This window comes from Aythya ferina (genome assembly GCF_964211825.1).
Source record: "Aythya ferina genome assembly, chromosome: 3".
Taxonomy (NCBI): domain Eukaryota; kingdom Metazoa; phylum Chordata; class Aves; order Anseriformes; family Anatidae; genus Aythya; species Aythya ferina.
The window spans coordinates 67,255,122-67,280,266 of record NC_140298.1 but is presented as its reverse complement, the minus strand read 5'-3'; the positions used below and the strand labels follow the sequence as shown (position 1 = coordinate 67,280,266).

Genomic DNA, 25,145 nt, shown 5'->3' with positions numbered 1-25,145 from the left:
GCACCTGTTAACAGCATTGTAAATATTCAACCCTGCTTGTGTGCAGGTTGAGTCCAATATAGGAGAAGGCTTACAGAGACCAGCCTCATAAATTAGAGCTTCTGACAAGTCAATTATTGTGAAACTGGGCTTCACTGTGAAATAAATGAAATGGTGTGCTGATAAAAAGGTAGGCTGTCTGTTTATAGCAAAGGGAAAATAATGACTAGATGATTCAATGCAGTGAGCATGAAACTGCATTGTTTTTATTCTTTATCTGTAATTAAATAGTTAGGTAATAAAGCTTCATTGTAAAACTCACATACAATGTCGTTTTCTATATTTGGAGCATACCAACATGCAAAATTCAACTTGCTTTTATGCCTGCACAATCAAAATACTGCCTAATGTCATAATACCTCTGTTTTTGCTAATGATTTTAACATCATCTTTCTAGATGAATGGCTCCGCTTTTTATTAGGTCAAAATGTGCTGAGTGACTAGGAAGCTCCTGCAAGTGTGCTCAAAATTATATTTACCCTATTATAGATAGTAGTTAAAACACACTGGTACCGCTTCACTCAAGAACACAAATAATTTATTTCTTTGCATTGTTTTATTTGTAGTAGGCAGCAAGATATTTACACCTTTGACAATAAATTACCAAAACCCAGCAAATTTTAAATTCATACAATTTTAAAAGGCATTTTAATTCATCATTTTTAATGCCTTTTATGATTAAGTCTTCAGAGTCTTCAGTGTGAAATACTCCAAATTAGAGTACAAAATAAAATATTTTTGAATTCTTAAACTACAACCTCAACAAAATAATGTCATTGTATTGCCCATATCTCTTCCTTTGTTTTATCAGCATTCGTCATCAGTATTGTGGTACTGCAAATAGAAGTGCTGAAATTATGTGGTAGAAGTCTGAATATTGTGACAACAAAGTGCCTTAATTAGAGTCATTTCAGTAGTCTTACATTCAATTTAGAATACTAAATACTAAAAACACTAATGAATCATTAGTGGTTTAGATGTATAAAATAGAAAATCCTTTTACATCCATAAACAATTTATGTAGTTAATTTGCTTGGATTATTTTCAGAAGATAAACAAAATGATACAAAGTAATTTCTAAAAATAAACAGAATCTAATGTGTTTGGTGCTAAAATGTCAGGCAGATAAAAGCTGCAGATAACCATTTTCTGTCATTACTACGTTACTTCAGTAAATTACATGATTTACGAAAATTAAGTTGCTGAAAATAGTGAGTATTTTTGCTGCAAGTAAGTTTTCTTTGCATAAGGCTGGCAACATGTGGCTGTCTGCTATATAAAACTTGTTAGTCAAGATAATTACTTCTTCACTTTGTTTTGTTTTGGACAACAGTTATAAGTATTTGAGATCATCTCAATGTAAGCCAATATAAAATACTATGAAGCTGAATACTCCACTTCCCAATAAATACTTCGTTGTTGTCTAATGTAGCTGTCTGTTTCCTCCTATCCAAACAGATTTTTAATCTTTTTTTTTTTTTTTTTTTTTTTTTTCTCTCATGGTACCACTGTTCTACTCCAACTTTACTCAATTGCAAGTGAACATTCAGAGAACTGACCCCATAATTTACAATTAATTACAAGAGAAAAAATTGAAATGGCTGTTTGGCTACTTAGCATGCAGCTTTTTCAGTTATGTTACTGCCATTCAAAAGTTAGATAAAGAAAATAGCATTGCTTATCTCAGATATTGTTAATAGAACAGTCATGGAAGGGTTCTTGCAGTACTTACACAATTCCATCTTCTGAAATTTGCTAACAGCATCATTACAGTGAAGGAAATAGAGTTTAAATCAGAGAATGTGATTCATCTGCCCCAAATATATCACCAACAACTGAACTGATTGTCTAAAATCCCTTTTTTAGACAGTAATCATATTTCACCTCATCTTAAAACAGAAATCTAGAATACCTGAGATGAATAGTATTATCTAAATGCATATTTCTCTCCATTGGCAGTAAAGAGAGTTGAAAAAACTAACTCAGGTGTTGCTGTAGCTATGTAAAATCAAATGAAATGAATCTCAGCACAGCGTTATGCAGCCCGTTGTACACCTGCACAAAGTACATCTGACAGAACATAATCTTTTTTCCTTGCAGCATGTGGTATTGTTTCCAGTGGGGATGCGGAGTACACTGTTGAAACAGTAGGACATTTAGTAAAGCAGCCAGTATGAACAAAGGAGCATCTTTCATCATTGCAGCAGTCTCAGTAGTCTATTTGTGTATTTACAGAATTAAGTGAGCAGGGATAACCTTCTTTACTGTGCTTTTTTATAATTCAATAAATCATGGTGGTTGTTTTTGTTTGTTTCTTTCTTTCTTTCAATTCTCCATTGAAATTTCATGATTTAGCTGTACTGCATAAATTCAGAATTTTGAAACTTTCTACCATGCTCAGTTTTTCTTTACTTTTCATTGAACTTAAATGTTACTTTCTGAATTTGTGCCTTTGTTGAATATAGTACTGAAGGTCTTAAAACATTTTTATCTGTAGTTTTTCAGATTAAAGGTATCCCTGAAATTATGTTAGTTTGTGTAAGAATCTTATAGGTTAAGTTCTACAATCAAGGAGTGCAAGCTTCAGTCATTGTGTATTTTTTGTATGCTAGCATAACACAGTTTTTTGGTATAGTTTGTAAACATTTTTTCTTAATACTAAGAACCAATGTTACTACATATAGCTTACCCAAACACTTTCACCTAAAAAAGACCATATGAAATAAACACATTTGCAAATGCCCCATTCCATACTTTCTAGTAATTTTAATTTTGAGAGTAAAATGAGACAGAATTGTAAGAACAGATACTAAGGTTTGGATTTGTGTAAGGTTACTTTTTCAAGAGATGTCATATATGCCTAGTTTTTTTAATTATCACAGTTCCAGGATATAAGAACATTTGCTGTCCTTTGTGGTTTTTCTTCCTTTCCCTTGAAGTTAAAGTGCTGTTATTTATATTCGTATTTTTTATTAATTTTCATACTTAAGTAATCAGGACTGCATACGTAAGCAATCAGGAACATTCCAGCTAACAAAATGCAGCCAGTCCAGTTCTGTCTCTATCACCCTTTGTATTAATAGCCAGGTAAATTACAGTATTTCCATATACACATGCTAGTTAGTATTGTTTTGATTATTCACACAAACTATTTAAACTATATGAACTATGTTAGATTATATAAGGGAATAGTTCTGTGTTTAATTGTTTAATGTGGATATTTGTTGTTCCAAGTCTGTGTGTGTATATTATAGAAGCCTTGTAAGTTTTCCTACAAGATGTTATTGTTTAAAATTTTCAGTGTACCAAAAGCGTTCATGTAATACGTCTGTTTTCAATTCTTCTAGTTACTATAACTTGGAAGATGTGAGCCATGACACTATGAATAAGTACCTCTCGAGCCTTGTTGAGAAATCCCTCTTTGATTTGGAATGTTCCTACTGTATTGAAATTGGGGAGGTAAGACCAATTTGTACCTTACAAGGTTCAGTAAGATGCATGCTCCTAAAAGTTGAGAGCAATAGGATACATGCTTGATTTGAGGTGCTTGAGTTTGTCTTTGGAGCTATTTGTAAGACATTGAAAACTGAGTTTAATCAGGTTGGCAGCTAAGTTATGTTGTTAAACTATTTTTGCTCCTCTCTTTTATAATGTAGTCTTAAAATATTTTAGTTTTGTAGGAGCCATGCATATTGAACCATGTAAGAAACATGTATATTTGATTCCCCTTCTAACAGGATAATCGCAGCATTGAACCTCAGACATACGGCCGCATTGCTTCCTATTACTATTTGAAGCATCCAACTATTGGGATGTTCAAAGACCAGTTGAAACCTGAAAGTAATATAGAAGAATTGCTCTTAATTCTGACAGTAAGTGATGATATTTTCTTAATTTAAACATATGTTACTCATGACTCTTAAAGACATATGTATATGAAAAAAATTCCCAAAATATTTTTAAAAAGCCATTCTTCTGTAATTTCTTTTTTCTTTGTCATTGTATTGAGAAATACAACTGAATCATTTTTGATGTTTCAAGTGCTTCATTGAATCAGTATGTCAAAATTATTCTGTATGCCTGTTTTTCTTAAATCCCTTTGTAATCTTATGGGTTTATACAAATCTTATTATTTATTTTCTTTTTTTTTTAAAGTGATGTAGAATACTGAAATCCTGGAATAACTGCATGTCAACTTCACAGATCTATACCAGGGCCATCCCTTTGCACTGGGACAATCTGGAAGATACAGCAGCTTTAACAAGTTGGGGAACATAATAAGCAAGATCCGTTTCCTAAAATGCCTTCTTTTCCTTCTCCCAGGCACCCCACAATCCCTGAGGTCTTAACCTGCAACAAAGCCAGTTTATACAGTTCGTCTAGTAACTGTCTAGTAGGGAAGTGCAATGGGTGCAAGGTAAAACTTTTTAGGGTACAAATCCAGAGATATGGTAAAAAAATGCAGCATGATAGTATTATGTCATCATAAACAAATCAGGTTTAACATATTTTTAAGTATTTACACTTTTATATCTACAAAATTTTCTCCTTCAAAATAGTACAATTCCACTTCTATGTACGTATACATGTATTTCAAAGGAAGAAGTGTCAAAATACTATCCAGGAATACTTATTTCTGCCCACTTATGATTAAAGTCTATGCTGTATTATATACGTTATACAAGTGGCCCAAATTCTTTAATATCCAGATTTCCAAGTGTTGACCACAGGAGTCCCATTTATGTATGTTACTTGTATATTTATTGTTTTGACATGCTGCCAAAACTTCTCTGACAAGAAATTCAAGCAGAAAAATAAAAATAGTTATTCAATAGTTTGCATTTCTACAAAACCTGATCAGCATTTTATGACACAAGGAAATCCACTTCTCTAGTGCAAAGACTTTCTTCCTGACAAATTTAAATCATCTGCTGCAAACATTTAGAGTGTTACAGCTCAGAAATAAAGGCCACAGTAATCTTTTATAATGGAAAGTGGTAGACAACCTAAATAGAGGACTTACTGTCACTGACCCTGCAGTATTTGTTGTTCTGTTGTCAGCAAATATTGTAAATTCTAACAAATAAAATGCAGTGTATTCAGCTGAATTCAGAAAGGTAATCAAGAGGCCTATATATTTGGTATGTAATATAACTGACCTTAAAAAAAGAAATACCTACAATGAACACAAGTTAAATAATGTAATTCAGTACTCAAGGTGAGAGAGCTATACTCCAGCTGCTGTCTCTTTTAAAATTTTTCTCCACTTAGAAACTTCAGAAAAAAAATAAAGCAAATTTGTAGAGGGAAGCTTGGGAATAGGATTAGCAGATATGGAGTGATGTTTCATGACATTACCTAAGAAAATGAATACCATGGGGAAAATTAATGATATAAGCAAATCCTAGTACTGTCCATCTTACGCCAGTGCTCCTCATCCATCTAAACAGCTTATATCCATGAATCACAAAGGAAAATGTCAAATACTTTTATTGTAGACAAAACCTAAGGTGTTGGGCAGTGACTGCAAAATTTAACATTCATTAATTTTTTCTACGTTCTTTTGCTGGACATATAATCTTATGAGTTGTCCATTTACAGTCTTAAGAGGAATGAGACTAAAAGTAAAATCAGTTGTGGGTCAAAATGTGCCAAACGTGTCAATCTGAAAGACGAAAAGCATGTATGAATGCTGGATGCCATTATAGCTGACATTTTTCCTTTCATGCAGATGTTAATTTTCATAATTACTACTGGAATTACAATTCTTTCTTGTTAAAGGTGTAAATTGAAAGTTTTTTCAATCTAATGTAGTGTTGAAAAGAATTGCCATTTCAGCAGAGTTATTGCCAAGTTGTTTTTTTTCCTCTAAACACTGTGAATTAATGAGTTTTATAATTACGGCAGTTGCTTCACACCTCTATTGTTAACCAATGACATTACATCTGCCTTGATCCACTGGTGCCCTCCTCCTTCTCATTGAAGCATTTAGCAGTTTTGGCAATAGGGAATTACATGGCATGGGGTAAGTAGTCTAATTAGGTATAAGTGAAAATCCTGAGGGAACAGGATATTTAAAAAGTAATTTGAAGAATCTCTTAATGATGCTGGAACTGAAAGCTGTAGTTTTAGTGGAAAAGGCCTCTTATCCTTGCAAAACATGATGATAACTGTGGTTATTTTGATGATCACTCAGTTTTAAAGTTTGAATCTTGGACTGTGTATGTTATTTAAAAACAGCTGTCCAGAAACTTTTTTCAAACGCAGCAGGTTTTTATAGATAGGACATATGGGTCTATTTTTTTTGTTGTTGGCATTGTTCATATCTTGTAAACTTTTAGGCATTTACCAGTTGGTCTGATGTATATAAGGAAGGCAGAAATGTACAACCATAACAAAGAAAATCCTAATGTTATAGGTTTGGAATGTGATATTTACAAGTTTTTGCTGAATTGCTAATGTGCATATTGAAAAGGAGCAAAAGGTCGTTTAAAACAAAACCAAGAAAAAAGTAAGATAGCATTCAAGAATTCAGAAATTTGTGATCATATTATCAGCTTTAAATCTGACTATGATTAAGGTATTTTGAGTTTCAGGTTGATACTCTGCAATGCTAATGAGAGTGTTCAGAATTCTGGATCATTTAACTGAAATATGACTGAATCTTTGCAACTCATATGGAAAAGTAGTTTCAAGTTGTCCTCTTTGCAGTGCTGATGAGTGTCTCAAAAAAGTCACTTGATAGCAGGATTTATTCCATTTAGTACTCGACACAATTCATAATCTTCTCCAGTATCCATTCTTTTCTCTGTCTTTATTTTATCTTTTCATTTGGTCATCTGCCAGTGCTTGGCAAGATCGAATGATTATTTTTTTTCAGTATGGTTTGGGGGTTGATCTGTCCATAGTATGAGTAGGAACATGGCACATGGGAACAGCCCCACAGACATTTTAGAACTATGTAGTAATAATTGATACAAACAGGTGGGTTACAATTCCCACATGCTTTCCCTTCTTCTCTCAATAAATCTGGGTGTGAGGTGTTTAACCTGTTTTGGGCTTAGAGCTAGCAGTCAAAGTTCAGATACGATTACTTTTGTAACTGACTTGTGTTGGTAGGCCTGTAATTTTTCAGATAAAATCCTTGATGCTTTTCCATAGAGTTTTCTTTAAAACTTTCATAGCTGTGCCTCAGGCAGTAGTGATCTAAATAAGCTTAAACATTGCTGAGTTATCGTGCTTCCTGAATTAAGTATTGTTGAAGAGAAAGTGTTCGTGAATTATGAATTTAGTCTGGATTTCCCTAGGGTACCTAAAGACTATCTCCTCTTATTCTGAAAATTTAGAGATTAAAACAAAGGTCTAGATGAAAAACAATGAGAGATACTTTGGAGTAATTTTTGTCATTTTCTGTACTAAAGCAGCAGTCATTACAAGTCTTTTTAAAATCAAATGTGGTTTTGCTCTATCTTGAGAAAATGAGGTCTGTCTTGGTAATAGATCAGACTATGATCAGATCTATGTTGGCTAGATCCACTAGCTTCATAAATTTGGTGATTTTCTACTACACTTAACTGATTATCTGACTAGTACTCCTATGTACTGAGCAAATACCATAGTGTTCATACCATGCAGAGAAGAGGATGGCATCCTTCAGAGCTTATTTTGTCTGCATGTTGCTCCTTTTTTCTATTTTTGCATTCTACCTGCAAAAAAGAACTGGCTTGTATTCTTGTGCCTACTGTTACATCTTTCATGTAACTGGCTGATGATCTTCTGGTTGCTTAGGGATGGAAAAGCATGGTATTTGTGTTTTAGTGTATCATAGGTCTTTTCCATGTTATAAACATAAGCTTCATAGTCAGGTATCCACATACCTCTTTCCTATATTTTTATTTGATGTTTGACATGGTTTTGTTACAGTGGCTTCTGTTACTATTGTGAAACTCAGCAGAAAATTTGGGATTGCTGAAATAGCAGATTTGGAAGGTGGAAGAAAGAAGTTCATGAAATAGGCACTTCCTGTCCCAGATACATAAATAACAAAAGAGTAAAGTTATTAACACCTTATCTGTCTTTTGTTATCTGTTAAGTATTTGTATTGTGAGATTCTAACTCACCTAACCTATAACTTTATCTTCTGTTCATCAACATTGGAACATTGTTTTCTAATCAGGAAAATGTGCATATTTGTGAATGTTTACACTTGCAGTCTAAAATAATTTTACTTCTTCAACAGGATTCTGTCTTTAAGCTCTTGGTTCAGTGTCCCATGAAGGGGCCACAAAGGTTTTTGACTCAGTGATAAACCATGTTTTACAACAGGTTCCTAGTTAGATGCCATGTGACAGTTACAGAAATACCGTCCAAGAGCAAATTAACATGAACTGCTTTGTGTAATACTTACTCTGCAAGCCACAGCAGAGACAGTGCTTTTGAGGTTTTTTTTTTTTAAGATACTATATAAAACTGTTTTTCTGTTCCATAAGGTTTTTTTGGAAAAACAATCAGATCAGTCTTCCTAATTCGGTCATTGTCTAGTTTACATATGTGTTTAATTTAGAAGAAAATAAAGGTGCCATTATGATTTTCTTCGAGGCATAAAAGAACAGTAAAGCTATATTCATTGTGTTATTCTTTTTAAATACAGCATTTCATTGTCAAGAATAGAAAGACTTCATCACAAACTTTATATCGAATGAAGGGCAATTTTGTTACATTCTGACTTTTAAAGAATTTACATATGTGATTTCACATATATTGTGCATTCTCAACAATAAGAACATAACCACTGTGGCTTGAGTACAACTAGGAATGAGCTTCACCCATTGCATGTGCTTTTAGTGAACCCTGATAATCAGAGAAAACAGTTATTTCTAGCCATTAAATCTTTTCTTCACAATAAAACCCTATCTAGGACTGTTCAGTTTCAAAAATTTCATCCCAAATATAGCCATCTACAGGATCATGCATGTAATTTTTATACAACTTACTTATATGCTCTGTATTTTAATATTTAAAAACACTTGTGCTCCTATTCCCGCAAGGAACATCTAGAAGGTATCACAGTGTGTTAAATAAAATAGTTTCATAACGGTAAAACAAAATGCTGTAGTGATTTTTAATGCCATCTAAATTTCATTATCTATATCCACTGTATTCAAAACATTTCATACTTAGCAGAAAGGGTAAAAGTAATACTTAGGCATATTAAATTTGTCCCAGTAGATGGAGCAGTTTTGAATATAGTCATTGTAGTACTTGAATATGGTCATTTTTTTACTAGAATGATACCACAATTTTTTATAATTCTTTTCAAATGATTGTTTGATTTTCAGTTTGAAAGCATCATATGCTGCCTGCCTTCACACAAAAGCACAATCAGTTGGTAAATCAGGATGAAAAAGCTCACCACCGACAGCTAACTGTACATGGCATAAGTCTTTCATTTTTATGTCATCAATAAGAAAGAATTATGTTCAACAACAGAAAATATAAAAAACAGAAAATATAAAACCTCCTTCCCTATCCCCAGCACACATGACTTTCTGATTAACAAATCTCCTTTCTTTCTCCTCTAACCTTCTTACTCAATTTCTGTCATTACTTGCCAGTTCAAAAAAACTGAATCAATACTCAGTCAAATTAAAACCTATTTTAAAGTTGAACTGAAAGGTTTCTGACATACATGTCCCACCAAGTAGGCCACAAGACAAAAACTGTTACTTTAGAAATAATGTAGTATTTTTAATTTCTTATCATAGAATGCCTCAAAAAAAAAAAAAATCATCTAGTTCCAACCCCCCATGCCACCCACTAGATCAGGTTGGCAAAGACCCCATCCAAACTGGTCTTGAACACCTCCAAGGATGGGACATCCACAGCCTCTCTGGGCAACCTTACCATCCTCTCAGTGAAGAATTTCCTCCTAACCTATAATCTAAATCTCCTCTCTTTTCATGTAAAACCATTCCCCCTTGTCCTGTCCTAATCTGCCTGAGCAAAATGTACAGAATCCAAGGGAAAAACTTGTGAAAGAGTATATATAGCTACAGTAGTGGAAACCAGTAGGCTCAGCCTATATCCCTGTTTCAAACATTTGCTTTAGTAACTATTTTTGTCAGAAAAATAGGGAAATAAATTTCTTTATCAGGAGCTGTAGTTGCAAATATAGCAGTGAAACACTCCTATTTACTATGTTGATGTTCCTGGAAATTGTTGCGCTTATCTGCTAGGTAATGGTAGTAGTCCTCTGCAGGTCTCGTGCTCATAAGTGTTGCCATTGGTTGCCACCTGTGGCAAATCAATTCTTGTCATTGGTGTATATATGCTACTGTGCAAGTTCAGGTGATAGCAAGCTTGGTTTAGCTAGCTGCTTAAAACTGCAGGCAATTCAACTGTGCATCTTTATTTTATTTATTTATTTTTTTTTTAAGCACGGGAGTCTTCTACTGAGTATAGGAGTCCATTACTTATGGTTAGAATTGTAGCCATCATCATTGTGCGAGATTTCAACCTATGCATAGTTGTGTACATGCAGCCAATATGTTGCAAAATATTCATATAAGTAGCTGAAAACTGACATTTTTTGAGCAGTCATGTCATATGGCTCCATTTTCAAATATGCAGTGTTTGTAGAAGAAATGTCTTTGTGTTTTTTGCAACAAAACTAAAAATCTAAAGCTCTTCATTGAGGTAAAGCTGAACATCTTTAAAATAGGCGATGATGCTTTGGTAAATGACAGAGTTCTCATGTCTCAGCTACTCCAAAACGCAGTCTGACAAGCTCAGTGTGCCTGTAGCCAGTCAGTTCGAGTTCAGCCTGCTCTGTCCTTCCAGACAAATTTAGGTTCCAGCATGTAGTTCATTTTTCTTCACTGGTCTCTACTTACTGCCTTTGGTTTTGACAGAATTACACTGTTGTACTATAAATTAAAGAAGTTACAATTATATTGCTAATGCATTTGTTTTCACAGAATTCAATGCACTTAATGACACTAGCTCAGCCTTAGTGACTGTTGTTTAAAGGCTCACAAGTGTTTGTCGCTGTCAGCAAAGAAGTTACTGCACTGACTTGTAAAACTGTTAAGGAAGAGAATGTCAGTTTGTAGCTGGTTCTCTCATTGGAACTGAAATCTTTGGGATAAGGATTGGTTTGTCTGAAACAATTACATCATACAAGATTGGTATCCAGTATATATTATGCCTTGAACATAGTAGTTTGTTTTTTTTTTTAAAAAAAAAAAAAAAAAGAGGATTACTGAGCAGTCCTTAATGAAGTATCTGACACTTGTATTTTCCTTATTTACATTTAGATTCTTTCTTTGTCTCTTTCTTTCTTTTTTTTTTTTTTTTTTTTTTTTTTTTCTGATACAGCCTGGCTATCTTCAGAAGGTTTAATTTTGGTTTAAATCTTGCTGTTACACATTATTACATATGACCTTTTAAGAAATCAGTCTTGTATTATTTCAGTCACTTTATTTCACTGTTACTTGGGTAGCTTTTGCTGCCTACAATGCTAGAAGAAATTGCAGAGGTATTTTTGCTATTAAGATGTCAAAACTTTTGTTAGCATTTCAAAAAGTTAATATAGATATTTGTAAATTTGGTATTGCATAGTCAACTTGCTTTAGAGAACAAACAGCTGCAGATTTTCTTCACCTCTGCAGCTTTCCTTTCAAAAAATATGAATACTTTTGTGTGTGAGTAAAAATTATATTATAAACACATTGTTGTTTCCCAGTGTGGTGTACAGTTATTATCCTAACAGCAGTGAAGACTTTGAAAGTAAAGACTTTTTATGCACATTTCAAAGTAATTCTACCTGGGATGATGCTTAAATACAACTTTTCTTAAATTATTGTAGATTGTTATACTTCCCATATAAGAGCCAAATCACATGCCACCAATTTGATTGAATTGCCCACATACCAACTTCCTATTCCCTTTCCTTTCTGTATTCCAGTGGAAAAGCCTCACAAGCCAGCAGAGATTATTCAGATTACTAGTTTTCAGAAAAAGAAAATATCTAAAAGCTATTCCTCTCACCTTAGAGGGTGATAAAATGGCTAAAATCTATCTCACAACAGGTTTCTTAAATCTTTTTCTGTAAAGGTGAAGGCATTCTACCATGTTTATTTATACTCTTTAGTGTGTGTATGCATGTATACTTACAAAATATTTTATAAATACAACTGATGCATACAGTATTAAGAAATTTTATCTTAAACATATTAAATTATTGATTGCACAGTATTCTGTATGCTAATGAGATAAATTCAAACTTTTATCGTTTCCTAACGAGGGCAGCAAGGAAATATAAACATCAGGTGTAGATAATAGATTATTTTTTTCTTCTGTATATGATTGTCTTAATATTTACTATATGCAGTCATATAAGATGCTAATTTAAATACTTCTTCAGCTGTAAGAATGCATGTTTGCTTTCTCTTGATTCACACTGAACAGATGGATGCTTGACTGCCTGCTAATCCACAGCTGGAATGGTTTCAGCAGTTTCCACGTTGCTGGGTTAGAGTGGCTTTTCTAGTGGACTGAGAGGGCAGCAAGAGAGGGATATCATTATTCATCAGTATCCCAGTGGGATCGCTGCCAGCAGAGATTAATTTTTTCTGTTATGCTTGTAAAACAAGCTCAGGTGGAGTCTCTAATCCTCAGGGCACGGGTGGCAGATCAAGGAAGATGCTACAAAGCTAGTTAATTTTCAGATTCTAGGGGAAACAGAAGCTCTGTTAGATGTATAAATACATGATTGCAAATTTAAGTAGCTCAAATCCAAATGGGATCTTCCCAGACATCTGGTACTGAAAATCTCTGTTTTCTTTGTCTTTTGAAAGAAGTTCTCGAAACTTTACACAAGAGGCAAAAGAGGTGCAACTCTCCTAATCATCAGTTGTCTTTCCATATACTTTTTGTAAATACAGCTTTGACAATGTAGTTTAGATGAATGTTTGCATTTACAGGTAGAAAAGATATGGTATAAGTCTATGTAAGAAAACTGAGTTTACGGTGTTCTCGTAAATCTGTGTGCAGTGAACATCATCAAGAAAATTTGTAACTGGCCATCCAAAATAAGTTACATCTGCCATGGTAATGCATGGTATGTCCCATTCGGGTAAAGGGATGTTCCGTTAATGTCATATGTGGTTAAAGGCCATTTTTAACATGTTACTCAGTTTGTCTAAACTCCTGTCATTCATTATTAGTAGAATGTTTTCAAGTTAAGTACAACAAAATAATGGCAGACTGTCTTAAATGTTTAATAGATTTCAAATATTTTTCCTTTTACTCATTTTCTTTGTTTACTCAGTGATTGCCCTTCTTCCAGACCATTGTAATTATCTTCTTCTACCTCTGCATTACCTTGTAGCTCATGAGTTCTTCAAAACATTGGGTTAGATTTTCAAGCAATGTTAATCTACATAGTTCTACTGAAACGAGTGGAGATGTGCCAGTTTTTACCAGCAGGGAACTACCCTTATTAAAATTTACTTGTAGCAGCTGTCTCTTCCTCTCACAGTTGTTGGTTGTTGGGTGGTATTTTTTTTGTTTGTTTGTTTGTTTCTTAATATATTAAACTATTTTCATTGAAAAGTTTTGCTGCTCAGAGTGAGACCAGTAGCACTGGCTTGCAAAAAAAAGACATTGTGCATGTAGGCACCTTCCAAGTTTCCCATATATTTCTGCCAGTTCACATTGTTTTTCTATTATTCTGGGCTTGAGCCTCTCTTGAACAGAGACCACTAGTCATTTCACCACATGATGACAGGTATTCATGCTTGTGAACTCTTTATTCCCTTTTGTCTCTGGTCACATATTAGTCTAGATCCGGAATTTAATCCAGTAGAAAAATGCAGCAGTGTGTGTTTGTGGCTCCCCACTAGGGGAGCTGCCACAGGTCAGCGGATCTGAAATCCGGTTTTCAACACGCAGAGCTTTTACAGCTTGCCATCAACATATACTGTATGCACGGGCCCCATTTCACATTGAGAATTAATAGTACTTATTCCTGTCTCCATGTGGAGTTGCGTTAACTTAATGCAGAGGTCTGTTAACTTCTTCCCTGGATCTGGGCTCTGCACTGGAAGATCCCAATGAAGGATCAAAACTGAAGATGGAAAACGACTGAATGCTTTCCCAGGGAAAGTTGCATGCCAAGATTTGCTATTACAATTTTTATTGCTATCATCATCTCAATCAGCATTTGAGCCAACCGATTGAGCCAAACTCAGCTTCAAAATGTGGACAAACGTCCAAATGGAACTGAAATAGATTTCTCATGACAATCACACTTTTGAATGTATAGTCAGAGAGATTTTCGTATTTTTCTGTTAGCACGTTACTGAGTTCATGTACTGAAAAGCTTTTCTGTATTACTGCAGAAATTTCAATATGACCAAAACCAGTTGTTTTTAAATATTTACCATAATATGACTTGAGATTACAAGGGAAGAAAATTGTGAGTCACTGTCCAATCTAGGTATTGAGATATTAAAAAAAAAAAAAAAAAAAAAGTGGTGATTATAATGCATTGAGAATGTCCAGGTTCATAGCATTCTCATGAAAAGTAATAGGAAAAGTCAGGTATCTTGGAGAGCTGAAAATCTCAAATATACCATTTCCAGTGATAACATGTAATAATTCTCTCACGTCACTATAATTCACTTTATAAATGGAATTTGTACCATTCAATTTATATTTATTTGCTATGGTCAAAGTAGCTTATTCTAGGTGAATAATGTGTATGCCATATCACTTTCAGATGTTTGCTCTTATTTTTGTCTTCCTTTACTCTTCTTTTTGCATTTATTTTTTTCTTGAATTGTGCAAGCATAGCAGGCTTAGTGACTTAAAAACCTAAGTGAACTAAAGCCATCTTTATGAACGGTGCACAGGCTTAATACTATGAAAGTACATCCACATTTGGGGGAATAATGAACGTATTGTAAGAATGTTTTTTATTAGGATTTGCCAAAAAAGTAGCACTGAATTATGATTGTGATCATAAACTTATGAAATATGGATTGTGAGAGTTAAGGCTTCCTGAAAATCATGAATTCATTCCTTGTTTTAATATGTTATAGTAAAGTACACAATTTAAAAAGTAAATAATTCTGAAGCAAAATGTAAATGTTGGTAAACCGACTACAATGATTTTATTATCTATTACTTTTTACTATATTAATATTACTATTACTCTACTATCTATTTCATACAGTCCTCTCTCACACATGTATTAGCACTCTTGCATTTTCTTTTAGCAGCTCAACACTGAAGCAGAGCTCTGTTATTTAACTTCATACTTCAGAATTTCCCCAGGCTGCCAGGTCACTCCATGCTACTGGTAGCTAATATTGCTGACCTCTTATTGCTCTGTGCACAGTGGCAAAGGTCTTTCAAACTCCTGACCTCTGGTCATCAGGAATGTCATCAGTAGTTTGTAGTTTGGATGTTTTAAGTACGAGGTAAACTTGTGAAATCTAAACCCTTCAGGGTATTTTTAAGTGATCACTCAACTGTTTCATTGCCCTAGCTTGTGCTTTTTATGATCTCTGTAATTGTAAAATTTGTGGTGTTTGTCAGATGAAGCTATTTCAGAAAGCATTAAACAATTGTCTGTTTAAAGTGGGAAATCTGAGGATACAATTATATATGATTTCTCCAGTCAGTAATGTGAGAACTATAAGAATTGTAAGTACTTTTAACCTGTATGTTCTTATAAACTAAGTTTGTGGATCCCAATACTGAAATGTCCCCATTTTAAATCCCGAAACATAATTATAAATTATTATTATTTTAATATTAGATTTGTTTTTTTACATAACTGCATTTTGATGGGTTTTACAACTTTATCTCTTCAACTCCGCATGCTTAGCTGGAAATTTCCAGTGCCTTCCCTGGCAAGTCTTAAAACTAGAGACAGAGTCCAGAATATCCCAGTCTCAGTATTTTGCTGCTACATAGTTAGTTGGGTTACCTTTACAATTTGAATACTATTTTCTTTTTTTTTTTTTCTTTTTTTTTTTTTTTGACACACATCTCTTATCTGTAAGAATTTATTAACCACTAATGGAATAATAAGTAAAATAGTTAAAGGTTAGTAGTTGTTTCAAAAAGATACTGAGAAGCAATGAGAACCATGGATATAGTTCTCTATCTTATGTGTATCTTTTTTCCTCCTGTCTTTTTTCCAAAAGTAGAGAGCAGAAGGTACTCCAACGAAGTGCTGGAGAAGTGGCAAGAGCATTTTGCTATTACCCAGGCTGGAGTTCAGGCAGGCACAGAGTCCCCAGTGGGAGGCACCAGTGCCAAAGAGAGAGCCCCTTCTCCACATCCAGGGCCAGCTGCTGCCCAGGGGTGGCCACCCTGACTCCTGCCTGCCCTGCAGCACAGGGGCTGGCACAGGGCTTTGCTGTCTGCCTTTCCTCCCCGCCAGCCGCTGACACTGGTGGGAAGGGGCACTGCAGAGTTGGCTCTGACGTGCCAGACGCTGTTCAATTGCACTGCCACATACACATGAAGCTGACAGGGAGAGATGTTACATGGTATATGAAAGCAAGTAACATGTTTAGAAGTGGCCTCTGTGATGAATTACGCTATCATGTAGTAAATATATTTTCTCTAATCTTGCCTGCCAATTTTTGTTTTCTTCTTTTGCATCATGTTTGCCATTGTTGAAGATCTCAACAAAAGTCAGCCTGCCTCATTTCTTAAAAGAGTAGGCCAGGCTGCCCTTCAAATCTGGCATATCACTTCTGCAAAGTTTGTCTTCAGAGTACTTCTTTGTGCAAGTATCTGCTGTCTAAAAGAGGCCTTCTAGTCTAAATATCACTGTGTAATGTAGCAGCTCTAAACTGGTAGATTTTTTTTTTCCTGTTTGTCTATCATATGAACCTTGCAAATGTGCATAATGTTTATTCTTAAAGCCTATAACTAGTAATATATGTTTGTAACTGTCTTTAACTGGGATATTGTCCTAGGCCTTTTAAATACAAGAGTAAATTAACAAGCAAACAAACAAAAAATTGAACTTTGGAAGTTTGAATTATGTTCCATAAAACTGACACAAAGATGCGTATGTTTGTGGGCAACCCTATAAACTCCTTAAAACTGGAGTTTATAGTGGGATCACTAACACAGATAACAGTTTTCAGAGCTGTAATTCTAGCAAGTACTTCTCCAATTCTGTTTGTCAATCTACTTCAGATTTGGGGTGAGCTGAAAAATAGTTTTTAAGGATGTGGTCAGTTTGTATTTTTTTTACTTGAAATAAATGATTGCAAGTTGGCCTACCTTTGAACTTCTGATAGCAGAGAACTAAAATTGAATGCATAAAGTGTTTTTAGTGTTAAGTGCAGAACAGATATTAGAAAAAGATGACACACTTACTATATTAACTAAAAGTGGTCCTCATCTTTTCTCTTTTTTTTTTTTTTTATTGTTCTGGTTATTACTTCTAATAGTAATCAGGCACTGATTTTGAACACTTTCACTTAGTGACTGTTAATTTTGCTATCAAATTTTCTGAGAATATTTTTCAGTGGTCTTCTTGTCTCTTTGCACCAGAAACTTGAAAGAGAGCAAAACACATAGCAGGTTTTTAAAGTTCATAATATGGTGTGCTTGACTTCACTGTATCAATATAAAGAAAAGGAACATACAGACGGTCAATTCTAAGGTAGTTTCCAATACAGCATCGCTGAAGGAAAGACTACTAGTTCAGCCCTGGAATGTGAGAAACTATTTTTGGTTTGGTTTAGACCCTCATTGTTACAAATTAATCAGCTGCTCTTTAAAGTCTAGAACTCATTAACTTTATAAGTTTTACTGTTCCCATGACTGAACTGAACTTAAAATATTCAAGCTTAGTTGCTCACCTTGATCCCATTTCTGTCTATTCTCAACAAGTACCTTCTTCTATCTTACAGACAGGTGAAAAGAGGTAGTTACTTGCTGTATAAAATATTTCAGAAGGTTTACATGTGGTATATAAGTCTAGAGTTCAGCTTTTCCTATAAATCAGTAATTTCAGCCAACCTTATACATTTTTTGAGTAGAGAGAAAATCTGACGGTTTTAGCCCTGTGGGCACTGTGGAGCATAGTACTTAGCATACTGGATACCTTATTTGCATTTAAGTTCAGTCTGACTCCTCAAATACCTCATAGTTACTTGAATATATTCTGAGGATCAGGGTGTGATTTGATTGCATATCCTTGCAGACTCAGATCTGAAGCCAAGAGAGAGAAACATTTTTATAAATGAACATTGAAACAAGCCTCACCAGCTCACTAGCACATTAAGGTCTGGATCACTTGGGAAGTTGATTGGAAATAAACATTCTGCTTCAATTTTTTGGTAATTGTGTTGATAATCAGCTGAATATGGGACACTGAGCAATTCAGAACTGAATGTAGTTGTCATGGAAAGCTAAGGTATGATGACAGCTCAAACATTAGGAAGAGAAATTTGAGAATATACTCTTCAGTCTTCAAGAAGAAGGAATGAAAATATCAAATATTTCTGAAAACTGTAGCACCCCCAAAAAAATGCAGAACATTTATTTTAAAATTAGTTGTTTACTTTTAGAACAATTCAAATAAAAGGTGATGAAAAGGTGCATATTTGGATCACAGTGTTGCATGATCTAACCAGGAATCTAAGGATTCTGCGGCTGAGGTTATGCAGGAAGCAGAATTCAATTATCAGAATGGCCCCTTGGCCTTGTAAAATGAAACTATCAAGTTTATGCAGGTGCGTGTGACGTTTCTCACTGGCAAAGCAAGTCGCTGTTCCCCATATAGCCCTGCATCATATACAGGATGAAGGTTTGAGACAACTCTGACACCTTAAAAACGATGCAGTGGTCTCTAATGCCCAAAAGAAGACATTATTGGGAAGGTCCATCACAGACCCATAGAAAAGAGAGAGATGTGATGCAAGGGCCAAATGCTTGATTGCAGAACCCATAGCTAAAATTCCTGGTTATCTCCCGGTACTCCCCTACAAGTTATGCTTAACTGTGCAGGGGCTTGCAAACATGTTATTAGCACATGGGCTTCAGTAGTCCCGATTAATGGAAGAAAAAGGGAAAGTGAAAAATGCACAGCAGCTCTTTGTGGTTTAACTATAAAGTCTGTAGTAAGTTTCTTGACTTCAGAATGACGATTAATGATTGATACGTAATTTGATCTCTTTCCTCATCTGTGGAAGTAAGAACAGTATTCAGCGGCAGTGTACTAAAGTAATATTTATACTATATTGTGCAGAACAGTTGAGCCTACAGCCTTTGCAGAACAGATTGAGATTCATAATGAAAAGGAAAACTAAAATGAAAAAATATTGAGTGAACAGCAGGTCCCATTTGAGGTGATTACAAAGGATGTTTCTTTATTCTGTCTTTTCTTGTGCAACCTGAAAACAGTAGCAGGGGGTTACGAGCAGAGTTCATCACAGAGTTGTCAATCACTGTCATTTAACAGTTTGCAATGGAAGATGTCTTTATTCAAGGACAGCTGGGCAAATCAGAGAAACAGATTTGCAGTTAGTAGTCTGTCCAGCCTACACTAAGCAAACAAGGACAGGGTAGACATACTGGCCTCTCACATAAAAATATAATGGACTCTGCTGACCTCAGTGCCCTCCATTCAGCTTCATTCTCAGTTGTATAAAAGCTTCACTACCCATTCTCAATTTCCTTTAATTACCTACATGATGCAGATAAGAAAATGAACCTCACTTACTTACAGTCAGTGATCACAAACAGGAAATTAAGTAGGCAAGTTGTTTAAAATAAGGGGAGTGTTTTGGAGGTAAATAAAACATGTGCTGGGAAAGAATTAGTGAAAACACATTTTGAGGAGTACCAATTGGTCTGCAGTGACTTGGCTGATCCTTCTTCTTTCTGCTATTTTAAACTGCAAAGCAAAACTAAGTAAAAAATCTCCTTGGTAAATATTCTTTAAAATATCTTTGAAGGAGAAGCAAGTTAAATAAAAAGAGTGAAGCAAACATGCAACCTTCTATAGGGCTTTAAAAGATTGTGACCTTAGGTTCAGAGAATAAATGACCACAGTTTTCACAAGAGATCTAGCAGAGACATCTCGGATTAAGCAGCAGTTGTCTTTCGACAGTCTTCACTTCTTCTATCTGCAGTTGAGATATGAAATAAATTAATGACATTCTGGTTTCCTTTCCAAGTAGTAAATTGTCTAATATCTATCTTTCCTTTTCTATTTATATCACCTTTTAGGTGTAGTCTCTTTTTGCAGTTAAAGAAAATAGAAAATGTTTGTGCTGTCAGTTTTGTGGGGGGAGGAGGGTGAAAAACAGCAATGTAGCTTTTCTTTTTTTAGAAACTGACAAAAAAAAAACTCTCTCTGTTAGGGCATTAATGAATGGATACAGTACTTTGCAATTCATTTAGGTAGTTCTATTAGGTGGTCTAAATTTGCAGTTTTTCTTTACCTCACTCTGCACTGGGTACTCAGTGAATATTTAGTTATTATGGAATTGCAGGAAGTTTGATTGGAGATTGAATCTTTAAGTTAAGAGGAATATAAAACCTTGAATACTTTAATTTAATGGTCTCTTTGCTAAAACCAGAGTTCAGAAGACCATCAGGCTACCCAAAATTTTGTGATGAAAGAAATATATTCTCTTAAATAACAAATGGAAAAGATATCACATATTATAAAACTCTTACTTTACTTGCAAATCTTATATTTTAAAAAGATCATTCTCATTCCAATCAAGAATATATATGCATACATGTACAAGAGGATTTTTCAGCCCCAAGGATGCTGCTGGTAATAACTACATAAATTACCTATTTGTGTGCACTTCCTTTACAGAACAATAAGAAAGTTCTTAGGCAGTTTTCATTTTTACATGAATGGTATTAGTCCATTTTGGAGCACAGAGGATAGTTTTCAGCACCTAGTACATTTTGCTGTTTGCTGTGATCACTGGCCATCTGTTGCTTGAACATTGACTCTCAAACTAATGAAAATGCATTTTAAAATTCTTTTAAAATAAAAATCAGGGCTTTTACAAACTCACTGTGGTTTTATTACAAAAAGAAAAGTAGAAACCCTGAAAAATGAAAATGTGAGTTCTTGACTTCTTTATAGCTAACTTTACTATGTTTTTGTGAGCCAGCTGGGGTAGGATATCTGTAGAAGGACATCTCAAACACTGTAATACATAAGTGTATTTATTTCACTGCTTTTATTTTCTTCTTCTGTAGTGTTAAAGTCAATGTTGAAAAATTTTTAAAACCCCGTAATTGAATTAATATTTTTTAATATTTCACTAGTTATTGTTTTCCCTAAGCTAATTACAATATTTAAGTATATTTTATACTTTTTTTTTTTTTTTTTAAGAATGCTGAGGAGTACACAGATCTACCTGTGAGGCACAATGAAGATCAGATGAACAGCGAACTGGCAAAACATCTTCCAATTGAAGTCAATGCTCATTCATTTGACAGTTCACACACAAAAACACACCTCCTGCTGCAAGCCCACTTCAGTCATGCCATGTTGCCTTGTCCAGATTATGCAACTGATACAAAGACAGTGCTGGACCAAGCAATTAGAATATGTCAGGTATAGTAATTAATTTTAATATTTAAGTGCTGTTGTTTTAATATTCACTGTTAGCATGTTACAGTAGTTTGAATACATAAAAATCTAAAGATTTCTTGCATTGTCTTGTGGAGAACTGGCGCCACACAGTGTGCTATCGCTATGTTTAGAGAGGAACTAGATGCTCATGAAGATGCGCACTTTACAAAACTGAAGGTAAACCAACTTAAGGTGCTGATTGGAGGCATCTGTTGCCACTGGGCTCTCCTCTTCTTTCATATGCAATGGCTTTCTCCCTCCAAATTGTGGAATGCTGTAAGTCATTCCTGCACAGATTTGTTCCCTGCAGATTTTTATGCTGACCCCCAAAGAACCTGTCTCCCATGGGTACATTTATTTTTATAGCACCCAAAAGCATTCTAGTCACAGCCAAGCATAAATAAAACATGTTTTGAAATGTAATTCGGGACAAGATACTGGGTTTTTCTCTGGCTTGTGAAAAGACATGTCTTCTATTTCCCAATTATCACAGAGTCAAAGATCATGTTTTTAAACACAGATTTTAAAGACAATCTGGAGTTTTGTGACTTTTACAGTTGTACAGAAATCTCAACCCACAGGAACTAAACTGACCATGGAGAGTGCTGGTAACAAGCAATCACATGCATAGCTGCATGCCTCAAAAGAATTTTAAAACAGCAATTCAAGTTTGCAATAGAGTGCTGCAATATCTGAAAAGTAGGAAGAAGGCCGAGCTCCATGTGATGCAGAGAACAGATTGAGCCTCTGTTTCTGCAAGAGAGAAGTAATAGTATTCTCTATAGCAGAGCTGGACAAGGACTCATTCACAGGTTCTTGAAGATCAGACAACCTTCAACAAACTGTCCTTTTTGGTCTTCCTCAGTTCCATATCTATGAAAGAGGGATAGTAATTCTTTCCTCCTATGTTTTATGTTTGCTCAGATTTTAATATTCTCAGTGATCTATATGTCATCTACAAGAATGAGTCTCTGATCTTATTTGAAGGATGTTGGCAGTGTGGTAACTGCCATCATTGTGTCAAGCCTACCAGTTTTACAGAGTAGTCTCTGAGAGATAATTAATCAATGCTCTAGACAGAAAAAATACCACGGACAACTTGGTGTCCAGTGATTAGGGTGGGTCTCAACCTTATGCTAGCAAAAATTATGAGTTTATAATACTAATACTGAACCAAGCAAAATTAAAATTAAGAAAAAGAAAAGTAAGAAGCAAATCGACAGAATAAGACTTGATTGCTACAGTCTGAAATTTGTCAAACAGCAGTGCTTGAATGCAATTCTACTCCCAGGATTTCAAATCTGTAAAATCATGTTGCTGAAAGCTTGAATATATGAACAGTTATTATTCATAATATACAATTATTAACAGAGAATGTCACTTAAGAAAAAAAAATCACATTTGTTTCATAGATACTATTTAATTAAAGTTAATTTAAATGTTTATGAAATTAGCATTTACGGAGCTAATTTGGGGGGGGAAAAAAGGTAAATTAAAGTTATTTTTTTATAATTATTTTGCTCAATATTTATCCTGCAGTACTAAGCAATGTATTTTTAATTGTCTTATGACATAATATGTATTTCAGAAACATAATCCCTCAGAAGAAAACCTAAAACATTTAACAATTCCTTTCAATAGAAGTAAAGTGCAGAATATACAGTGCCTTGAGTGTCATCTTTAAAAAAAAAAAAAAAAAGGTTCCTGTTTTCAAAGAAAAAGAAAAACATGCAAGCACATTTGTATTTTGAAGTTGGCGCATGGTTTACATCTCTTGGGAGAATATTTGTTCCATCTTATTAGTCACGCTTTCCAAACGGAGGTTAAAGTTCCCAGAATCTAAGCAATAGACAGGGTTACACTTTCAATACTGGTTGTTACCTTTTTCCTTAGCACTGACCTGCTGATGAACTCTGGGTCAACAGAGGTGGAAAAAAAGATGTTAGTTGTGAGAAAAGGAACTGAACCATAGAGGGATCCATTGATAAACATATTCAGTGGGTGATGTTCTGTGTTTGTGTGTGAACACGCGCTTGCATGCCCCCAAAAGTAAAATTCAGCAGTGAGACGGAGTTGTTTTTCAAGTTACATTGAAGTTTTGTTTATTTACATACAAAGTACTTTAGGTGATAAGGTTGTATAGCTAACCTTCTAGTTGTGACCCAAACATAAACTGTCATTTGTGCTGGCGGGTATGTGAGCAACATAGACTTTCCATATAAGCTCTGTGTTTCTCTCCCAAGAAACTAACATCTTTCAAAGAGCTTTTACAAGTGGTTATATCTCAGCATGTACAGAGGGTCTCTATCTCAGGTCATCTGCAGAGCAGATTTGCCATCTCTAGCCACTGCAGGTAAGCAAGTCTCTTTCCACCACAGGCAAACAAACTTCTCCACTCTCCTGTGCTGTCTTCACCTACATCTTCCTTCTCTCCCATGGTGTTTTTCACATCCCACGCATTGCGTAGCTTCACTGGCATCCTCTGGCCCTCCTTCTTCACCAGTGACTTTAGGCTGAATGGTGTTAGTGATCAGTCAGAAAACTTTGTGAGCAGCATCAGCTAACTAAAAGTAGCTGATAGATTTCCTCAAATCTTCAGGAAAATGCATCAGCTAAAATTCTCAAAATACAATGAAGTCCTTTGGCCTGCAGTAGTTGTTCAGAACTTTCACTCTTTCTATGAGGAGATTTCATCCAGATTTAGAAATTATATTTACTATATTTGTACTATTTCATGTTCAACATAAGGATTGAGCTTCCATTCGAATTTAATTGCTAAACTGAACATGAACATTTATTAGTGAGTTGCTGGCAAAGCCTCCATATCATGTACATGCCCTACATGTATGTGCCCTACACGTACATATTCTGCGTAACTGTGAGACAAATGTCAGGATTATTACAACTATTACAATTCTAAATATGCATAAAGTACTGTCTTTTGTAATTTACCCCTCTCCTCCTCAGTATACACATGAAGCACTGAAACAAGATCACTGTAATGACACAAACAGAATTATTCATAGCCTAAAGAAATAAACTTCTTAAGTTACATACTTTTAAGATTTTATAGTGGCCTGTGTAAGAATCCCTTCCATCTTCCTTCTCCCTCTAGGGTAGGACTCTTGAGCAGGGTTGGTTAAATATAAATATATATTGCAGTTCTTGACTCTTTTTTTGTTACTGTAAAATCCGTAAGAAACCAACAGAGTGATCGGCTGCTTTTGTGTAGTCAGTTCTGCTGCCCTTCTAAGAACATAATGTTCATGTTACTAAAATCTTTCTATGAATGCAACAAAACAGACGCTCTCACAGTTTTCTTTAATGTGCTGTGGTAAGATTCCACATCTTCTAATAGGAAATGCATGCAACCACTTTTAAATTACTTTTGCTGAGATTTCTGTTCTGTTTTTATGTTTGAATTCTGTTGATCTATACTCATGATGAAAGATAGAAGCCA

General features: G+C 34.7%; 1 protein-coding gene across 6 annotated transcripts in view; it reads left to right on the top strand.

The window, feature by feature from the left end:
* ASCC3 (activating signal cointegrator 1 complex subunit 3) overlaps window positions 1-25,145 on the top strand; it is a 280,518-nt gene that overhangs the window by 236,627 nt on the left and 18,746 nt on the right. For all 6 annotated transcript variants that reach the window (XM_084513434.1, XM_084513436.1, XM_084513435.1 and 3 more), the window contains 3 exons: window positions 3,387-3,498; window positions 3,777-3,911; window positions 21,443-21,667. In XM_084513434.1, coding sequence (XP_084369560.1) covers window positions 3,387-3,498; window positions 3,777-3,911; window positions 21,443-21,667 — 472 coding nt within the window. The remainder of the gene's footprint in view (window positions 1-3,386; window positions 3,499-3,776; window positions 3,912-21,442; window positions 21,668-25,145) is intronic.